This window comes from Raphanus sativus, unplaced genomic scaffold (genome assembly GCF_000801105.2).
Source record: "Raphanus sativus cultivar WK10039 unplaced genomic scaffold, ASM80110v3 Scaffold1004, whole genome shotgun sequence".
NCBI lineage: Eukaryota > Viridiplantae > Streptophyta > Magnoliopsida > Brassicales > Brassicaceae > Raphanus > Raphanus sativus.
Window position 1 is genome coordinate 212 of NW_026616318.1, and position 9,910 is coordinate 10,121.

General features: G+C 35.2%; 1 protein-coding gene and 1 pseudogene across 1 annotated transcript; both read left to right on the forward strand.

The window, feature by feature from the left end:
- Positions 1 to 240: 240 nt before the first annotated feature.
- On the forward strand, positions 241 to 2,876 carry LOC108815429 (isochorismate synthase 1, chloroplastic-like; the record flags this gene model as incomplete). Its single annotated transcript, XM_056998158.1, is given in 14 exon segments — positions 241 to 503; positions 580 to 697; positions 780 to 896; positions 983 to 1,129; positions 1,210 to 1,284; positions 1,355 to 1,423; positions 1,518 to 1,636; positions 1,732 to 1,789; positions 1,893 to 2,003; positions 2,132 to 2,216; positions 2,313 to 2,410; positions 2,498 to 2,516; positions 2,519 to 2,589; positions 2,682 to 2,876. Coding segments are annotated over 14 exon segments (1,407 nt in total), but the record flags the coding sequence as incomplete, so codon positions are not given.
- A 1,877-nt stretch (positions 2,877 to 4,753) lies between these two features.
- On the forward strand, positions 4,754 to 6,884 carry LOC130503538 (uncharacterized; annotated as a pseudogene).
- The last annotated feature ends 3,026 nt before the right edge of the window (positions 6,885 to 9,910 follow it).

The window sequence follows — 9,910 nt, forward strand, 5'->3', positions numbered from 1 at the left end:
AAAAGAACTAATTTCCATTGAGTCAATTTAACTTTGCCAAGTTCAGAGTTCTTTTTTTGACAAACTGAAAAAGTTCAGAGTTGACAGTCAACTGACAAAAATCCACCGTTAATTACTAATTAGGCTAGAAATGTACTAATGGTTTAATGATTTGAGTGGGCCTCAACCGAACCGAACATTTTCCCGCGCAATTTCTCAAAGAACCATAAATTATATCGGTTTTGTTTGGTTTGGTTTTAGGTGCCAATCGACCAGCAAATCGGAGCAATCGACTGGCTTCAAGCTCAGAACGAGATCCAACCTCGCTGCTTCTTCTCCCGCCGCAGCGACGTCGGTCGTCCCGATCTCCTCCTCGACTTGGCCAACGACGAAGAGAACTCGAACGGAAACGGACTTGGAGGCTCATCAGGTCGCGATTTGGTCAGCGTCGCCGGAATCGGCTCCGCAGTGTTCTTCCGTGACCTAGACCCCTTCTCTCACGACGACTGGAGATCCATCCGAAGGTAATGAGATTCACCAGAGTTCTCCACACGTTCTTCGCTTCTCAGCTTATATCTGATTGTTGAGTTGTTTCTGAAGGTTTCTCTCGTCAAAGTCGCCTCTGATTCGTGCCTATGGTGGCATGCGGTTTGATCCCAACGGCAAGATCTCTGTGGAGTGGGAACCCTTTGGCGCATTTTACTTTGCAGTGCCTCAGGTATAAAAGCACGTGACTTTTTTTTTTACTTAACAAAAAGCACGGGACTTCTTTTGACTAATTGGTTGATTTCACGCTACAGGTTGAGTTTAATGAGTTTGGTGGAAGCTCAATGCTGGCTGCAACTCTTGCTTGGGACGATGAACTCTCTTGGACGCTGGAGAATGCTATTGAATCACTTCAGGAGACTATGCTTCAGGTTCGAATTCAAGTCCGTTTCTCCTTTAAGTTATTGAATGTGACTCTCTCTTTATGCTAAGGAGGACTTTTGTTTTGTGTTGTCAGGTTTCTTCTGTTGTGGTTAGGTTACGGAGGGAGTCTCTTGGAGTATCTGTGCTTAGCAAGAATCACGTTCCTACCAAAGGGGCGTATTACCCTGCTGTAGAGAAGGCTTTGGAGATTATAAAGCAGAAGAGTTCGTCTCTCAGCAAGGTAGTTTAGTGACTTCTATCTGTTCTTTACTCAGTTATGGTTCTTGTTTGTAACTGATTGTTTTCTGTTTGTGAAATCAGGTCGTGCTTGCTCGCAACAGCAGAGTTATAACAGATACCGACATTGATCCCATTGCTTGGCTTGCACAGTTACAGGTGTGTGTTTTGACCTCTGAATATAGCAATGTTTAAGACTTAAAATCTCATTATAATTATTGTGTGACAGAGTGAAGGGCATGATGCATATCAGTTCTGTCTTCAACCACCAGGTGCACCAGCTTTTATCGGTAACACGGTATGTTATAATTTAGTCTTTTTAGGTACATTTTATTTGTAGCTCACTTGTTTGGACGAAACAAGGCTGACATATTCGTGTGTTTGTGAAATAGCCTGAGAGGCTTTTCCAAAGGAACCAGTTAGGTGTCTGCAGTGAAGCTTTGGCTGCAACTAGGCCTCGAGCAGCTTCAACGGCTCGTGATATGGAGATAGAGCGTGACTTACTAACCAGGTTAATTTTCCTTTTACTCTACTGTTTTGAACCATCGTAGAATCCATTTCTCTGATCTCATTTGTGTACTGACGTGGTTTGCTAAACTGCTGCAGCCCCAAAGACGACCTTGAGTTCTCTATTGTACGAGAGAATATCAGAGAAAAGTTAAACGTAAGTTCAATCATCTTGTTCTGCAGCTTTCACTCTTTTTGTGAAATCCCTCCTTGCACTCGTTTCATTTATTTTTCTTATTATCTTTTCTTCTGCTATGCAGTCTATATGTGACAAGGTAGTTGTTAAGCCCCAAAAGACTGTGAGGAAGCTTGCAAGAGTGCAGCACCTGTATTCACAATTAGCCGGGAGGCTTAGGAGGGAAGATGATGAGGTGAGAATAGTTTTATATCACATAATCATCTAGATCACTTGAATTTAAAAGTCTTGAATGTTATCTCCAGAAGTTTCTATTCCTTAGAGATTAGGTTTGACCCTTTTGTCTTATGTCTTACTATACAGTTTGACATCTTGGCTGCTCTGCATCCAACTCCAGCTGTTTGTGGGCTTCCAGCAGAAGAAGCTAGGCTTTTGATTAAGGAAATAGGTAAAATATCTGCCTGTTCTGTTCTTGTTTCTGCCATCTTATGCTTTGTTTTTTTTCTTCCAAGTTTTCGTATTAAAAACATTTCTCGTCTCCCAGAATCATTTGACAGAGGAATGTACGCTGGACCTATTGGTTTCTTTGGTGGAGAGGAGAGTGAGTTTGCAGTTGGTATTAGATCAGCTCTAGTGGAGAAGGTAGAAATCTTATTTGATCTTATAAAAAACACTCTCCTAAGTTTAAGCAAATGGGACTGAATCGTTTCTTTTTAATTATTGTTACAGGGTCTTGGGGCATTAATCTATGCGGGACAGGGATAGTAGCAGGAAGCAACCCAACCTCAGAGTGGAATGAGCTTGATCTAAAGATATCTCAGGTTCGAGTTGTTAACAGAAATGTAACTTAACATTGCGCTACGTTTGTTTCTAAAAACCTTGTTTTTATTCGTTTGTGTGGTTGTTTCTGCAGTTCACCAAGTCAATTGAATCTGAGGCAACAACAACAACAACTCTGCAGCCCAATTAATTGAAGAGGAGTAACAACATTTGTTTATCTTTGTAGTGTATGTGGAAAGGGGTTACAATAGAGAATCAGTGTGTATTTTGTCTACGTTTGTAAATAGAAATAATATTTGTTGAAAGTTCATAGGGGGTTTTCTGATTATATCTTTCTTGGTTGTAATTAGGCCAGGCCTATATGTTAATAGGCCAAGCCTTTCATTGTTAATGGGATTCGTTAATGTTTTCATCAGAAGCAGATGTTCTAATTAATCTAAAACTTAAAAAATAGTGCTATGAAAAGTAAAAAAACAAATCAATTAAGGGAAATTAGAACTCTTACCAACAGATTATATGCTATTTAGTAATATACCAAATACTACTATTTTGCTCACTGTACAAATTCAAATATGACTCTGATACCCCCTACTCGATAAGCAATATAGACGAAGTAGAATAGTAGGCAAAATCTTATAGAAAGATTCACAAAGATCTTTTACACTGACAAGCATATTTTTCATATCTTTTTATCTCAGATAGAAACAGAACTCTAGTTTTTAACCAAAGTTTTCAAAATTTGAAATCGTTATCTCTCTTGCTATTGCATCTCAACAATCATCTCTCTCAATAGCCTTTTTTGGATATTCATCTACTAAACTTTGGAGAAGAAAGAAACCATAGAAACAAGTACACTCTTTGCTTTAATGTGTCGCAAATTTATGGCTGTTGAGTCATCACCGGCCACTGCTATGGTGGCGTATTCCCTTACCATGCGTTTCGATTTCATCTTGACTGACAAGGAACTGAGCTATTACTTGAAGAGAAAGGGTCTGGGTAAAACCATAAGTATGAACCTTAGGACTTTGCAAGTCTCTGGGTTTCTTTATAGGTCTTTTTTTTTTCTAAAGTATCTGTGTGATTTGGGTTTTTTTTGCAAGACCTATGAGTTTCTTGTTTTTGATTTGGTTTTCTTTGCAGGTTCGTGTCTTGATTGAATTGTGGGAAAATAGTTTAGCTTTATGTATCTTCATTCTTTTTTTTGGTAAATTTTTGTTGCAGATTTACCATTTTGCTATGTTTTGGCTGTAAACCTGTAACATAAATCAACATATTAAATGTGCAAAATTTAGTATTTTTGTCAGATTTCTTGAGAGTTTCTTGCTATCTTGTGCTTCAATTTCTTTTGCTTGTATTTCAGGAAATAGAGTTTGTTGATATCTTGTGCTTCAATTTCTTAAGAGTTTCTTGCTATCTTGTGCTTCAATTTAGTATTAGCCATAGTATTTAATGTCTATAGCCGGCTAACAATATTTGATAATCGTTATAAATAATTAAAAAAAATTCTAATCCATTAGAAATCTCATTGTAATATAAATTATGTTAGACGGCTATAATATTATTTGGTATTGTCACAAACCACAACAGATGGTTAAATAATTTATTAGCCATGGTATTTAATTTTTATAACCGGCTAATAACATTTGATGGACATAAATGTAAATATTAGCTTTATATCATAATAGTTATTCATATATCTTAATATATAAAGTAGACTTCTTTGGATGCTCAGCAATCCACGTCACTATGGAGGGTGGGGCAAATGCTGCCACGTCAGCGCTCTGATGCAACACATTTTCGTATGGGAAAAATAATTCTCTTGGAATTGGCCTTTGTCTTAACACAAGAAAGCCCATCTAATCCATCCACTACAACTAAACCTTTTTGTTACGCTTTGCTTCGACAACGAAACGTTGTCTCTACTTCTCAGTTCTCAGTTTCTCACCATTAACTCCGGCCCTTCAATCTCTCCCATAACGCTGAATTCAGTTACCTTCTTCCCAATTGTAAAGATGAAATCCCTGGAAAAACAAAATCTAAAATCTTCCTCTATGATTCGTAAAAATACCGTAGTCTAGAAATCTCGCTGCGTTCCTCAAAAAAAAAAAATCTCGCTGCTTGAACAGAATCAAACCTACTTCTTCTTTCTTACAACACAACCTGAAACAACGTTGTCGTCCTAAATCTTCCGCTCTGATTTTAATTATGGTCGTTGTTCCCATCTGGTCGTCACGCCCCTCCTCCGCTTCTGGGGAGCTGATGGGAGTTGACATGGTCCTCTTTGATGAAAAGGTATCTGTCCTTAGATCACCTCCAGTACGTTCGCACCTGCCAAGACTCTGCCGGATCCATCAGTTGAGTGGAATTGAATCGCTCTCGAGGTAATGTTGAATGATGTGTTTCTAGCACTTTCTCTTCCTCGCATCATGTAATGAACGATATTGCGATTAGCGTTTGGTGAGAATTATTTTTTAAATACGGCGTTTGTAACTTCGATGTGGCGGTTAGGGTTGCGCATGAAGTGAATCCTATCCGGAGCGACCCAATGAGCCCTATTATTACTCTCTTCGTCTACTCATTACCAGCAAAAGAAGCAAAATTGATCAAGGAATACAGAAGCAGTGTACACAACTGAAAGTGACCGTAAACAGTATATCTATTCATTTTGTAATACTGTGAGGTGATATCTCGGAGATTGGATGTTTCATGTTTGTTTTGTATGTTTCTAGGTATAGATGATGTAAGTGACAATTTATGAAACACTTGACAAAGACAAAGCTGAAGAAGATACTGAAGAGCTCACTGGACACGGTTAGTTACCTTGATTTAATCACAAGATTCGAACCCACACACCTTTCGTTAGTTTCCTCCAAGCTTCTTCTATCTAACTATTTCCTTTATGTTTTGTCGTCCTTATAGGTCCTCGATCAGATTTACTTTTTTAATAAGGTGAACTGCTTACTGTTAATATACTCTATTGATACTGTACCAAAACAGATGCATGTTATAACCTGGAGGCAAAGGATTGGCTGGAGATGGAAGGAAAAGATGCATGTTCTAATCAGGTTTCATCGACAATATATGAACTCATGCTGTCTCTCAGTTCTGAATCTTCTGACTCATGTCTAACTCCCCCACCACATATTCTTATACAACAATAGACAAGAATAAGCTCAAACTTGATCTGATCACTGGCCATACAGGTTCGATTAATGGACTACACCATACATACTACGGCTTCACATCATGAGGTTAAAACTGATATACCTACGATTCTTCTCATGTTTTTACAGTAATTCACCATGAAAGTATATATGCAATTTATGTTTTGGTCAATATTGCAGGCTCTGCAATAGTTCCAAGTTTATGAAGACTACTTCAAACTCCCAATAGAGATCTCAAAAATATTCATGCACTCCAAACAGAGGTGATTTTAGGAGTGTAGCTGTGATTAATTTGGTTTAGAAGTCACAAATGCATTTCTTACATTCTTTATGCAGATGCACGTTACAATGGGAAGCTATCACACGCCGCTTAACCAACAACTCAAAGGTTTATTCTTGCGGTTCGAGTTTGTCTGGTGTGCTTGCGCATGGCCCAGAAACTAATCTATGCGTAGCATTTACATCTATAGAGTTTCCGTTCTCTGCTCAAGTTGCTCAGGTATCAGCCACTCAGAATCATTCTTCATTCGTATTGCAATCTGGAGAGGTTGGTAGCTTCTGTTTATACAAAAACCTGTCCTATTGAGTCTATATTTTGCTTGTCGTGTTCATTAATCTGTTTGGAATCTGGCACAGGTTCTCACATGTCGGGATAACTCATTGCATTTCTGTGGTCACTTATATACTAGCCGTCCAATATTTAGGCCTAAGTTTGTTGAGGCTTTGAAGGGAACTCCCTATAAGCAGGTAAAGACTGATAGTTACCAATCTTATGTATAAACAAAGTGATATTCTAAAGATTGACAAACTCTTCTTCTGTGCAAGGTTGCTGCGGGGCTGCACCTCACTGTGTTTCTATCAAGGGAAGGGCATGTGTTTACATGTGGATCAAACACACACGGACACCTTGGCCATGACAATACCTTGGACAGTCCAGTACCCAAAGCAGTTGAGTTTTTCAAAGCATTGGCCCTGTGGTCCAAATTGCAACGGGACCGAACTATGTTCTAGCTGTGACGCAGGATGGCTCGGTTTACTCCTTTGGCTCTGGTTCTAGCTTCTTTCTTGGTCATGGATAGCAGCAGGACGAGCACCAGCCGCGTATGATTCAGGGTTTTAAAAGAGAAGGTGTTCATATATTCTGTAATAAAACATCATTTGTTGTTAAATAATATATATTAATTATTATTTGTCACATTATTGAAACTCTTTATATATTACTTTAAAATATTATTTTTCAGTTGATTTATCTTGGAGGTGGACTAATTTATTATTGTGAAAAAATCAATTATTGTAATTGTATTAAAGTTATACTCTTAAAAAGATTAAATTTGTTTTTCTTACTTTAAGATTTTTCTTCAACTATTTCAAAGTGAAATTGAAATGAAAAATAAGAAATATTATTCACTACTTTTTTCTTAACTTTTAAATTTCATAGTTCTAACAAAAAAAGTGAAAGTGATCTTTTTAACTCAAACTAACAAAAATCTAAAATAAATTACAATCTAATTTAAAAAATAAAAACATATTGTATATTTATAATTTCATTTTAAAGTAAATTTAATTTTTTATTAAAATGAAAATATATTTTAATATAATTTTATTTAGTGTAAACTTATCCCGCCCGTAGGGCGGGCCAACCACTAGTATATATATATATATATATATATATATATATATATATATATATATATATATATATGACTTAGTTTGTGAGATTTAGTGTTAGTCGACTAACATATTTAATAACATATAACAACTTAGTGTTAGCCTTCTAACATATTTGATAACATTAAAAAATTATTGTTAACCAGCTAACAATTGCAATAGATTATAATAGTTTATTCATATATTTAGATATATCTATGAATTAGTTTGCGAAATTCAGTGTTAGTCAGCTAATATATTTGATAACATTTGTTTAATTTGATTTGAAATCCATTGTTAAACGGCTAACATATTTAATAACTTATGACAATCCATTGTTAAACGGCTAACATATATAATAACCCAAAACCTAATGTCTAATCACTATTGTGTTTAGGGTTTAGTCTTTTTGGTTTAGGGATTAGACATTAGGGTTTGGGTTCAGGAGTTCCTATTGGATTAGGTTTAGTGATTAGGGTTTGGGTTTTGGGGTTCCTATTGGGTTTAGGGTTTAGGATTTAGTGACTAGGGTTTTGGGTTCCGAGCTTTCTATTGGATTTAAAGTTTAGTATTTTGAGTTTAGGGTTTAGTATTCAAAGCATTAGACATTTTTGTTTAGGTTAAGCATTTATTAACTTATGTACCTTTAAATATATAAACAATTGAATTGTCCGGTCAACAGTTACAACACTCGGATCATTCAAAAAATATTCGGCTAATAGAAATTTTTAAACATTATCATTTTAGGTGAACGAAGATTTTAGCCGGTTAAATCGATTATAAACCGTCTACGAATTTAGTTTTCTACATAACTTATTTACACTTACGTTAGGGCGGATGTGGTAGAGTTGAGAATAAATATATAGGGTTTAGGTATAATAATAAAGGTATAGTGATTAGTGGTTGGGTTTAGGGGTTAGACATTAGAGTTTGGGTTCCAGTGTTTAGGGTTTAGGATTTAGGGTTTAGGATTTAGGGTTTAGGGTTTATAGTTTAGGGTTTAGGGTTTAGTTAATTTGTTTGAATTCATTAGAAGAATAAAAAAAATCAGAAGAGGAAAAATAGTATGAAGAAAGAGAATGAAGACGGCAATGGTGAAAGAAAAATAGAAAATTTTATTTTTTTTTATTTAGTTTTATGTATTTTGCATTTACATTATTTTCTAGATATATAACTAAATCTTTGCCAGATCTTGTATATATCTACAAAATCCTACTACTGCAAACCTATACACTTAGCATTAGACACTTATTCTCTACAAAAAGGATAATAAGGTCAATTTGCTTTCTACAATATCACTATTGCTTTCTAAATTTTACTGTTTATGGCATTTACTTAATTTTACACTCTTCCTTAGTTTTCTACCAAATTAGCCCATCAATTAAGGTCCAGAACACCTCTAAAACTAAAACCAAAGGTATGATTGGTGATTATTTTTTTTATTTTTTAGTTTTTCTTTTAATTTTGTTTAAGGTGTTGATGTAAACCTTTATTTCTTCTTTTGGTCAATTTGTATTGAGGTAGTTTGTTTGTTGTAATCATTTTCACATCTAAAACACTTTTTCATAGAGGGCTTGTGTGATAAAGAAAAATAGAACTTTAATGAAAACGGTGATGCTTTTTTTCAATTTTATGAAAACGATGTTTGAAACATGTGCTTATACTGTTTGGAAAAGATAATGTTTCATTATTTCTTTTCATGTCCTATTTGACTAAATTGTAACTTTTGTGTTGCCCACAACAAAACCGGATTGGTATATTTAACAAACCGATTATGGTTATTATAACCAAACCGGGATTTTTCACAACAAACACACAGAAAAGGTGGTGCGAGAAATAAACAAAGGCTATGGCAATGACGAGAGCACGAGGGAACCAAATTCTTTATCGTATTGTGTGTGGGATACAAAATCAAGGATCATAATGGTCCCTACCCACTTCACTCCTCACATTAAGTGGTAGCACTCATATGCAATAAAACAAGAGTTTCTTGGTTTTTCCTTCATAAAATAAGAACCCACTGCATAGTAATTTATGTGAAAGTCCCATAACATTTAATGATTCTCTCAAGTCACAACTCACAAGTATTGATCATTTTTCTCTGACTTCAAATGAAAAGAACAATCTATAGCATTAGCAATGACCTTGATTTTACCAATAGAGCAAAACCGGGGGAGGAGGTTTGGGCCTAAAATGATGGTATGGATTTTGTTAGTCGAGTCCAATAAACGGTAAGTGGCATATAAACATCTATCTTATTAAAAGTTAAAACAGAAACATTCTATTGCACCTAACATTTATTTTGTAAGTTTTTAAATTAAATACACATTTATACTTTATAGTTAAACTTACATTAAATCATTAATGTTTCTTTCTTTATATTACTATCTATGTTTCCAAACAATATATTTATTTCTATATACTACTATCAATGTTTCCAAACAATATATATTTTTATATTACTATCAATGTTTCCTAACAATACAATAATTAATTTTAGTTATGTTATATCTATCATTTTCTTTTTAAAATTTTGTAGAAACATCATAAT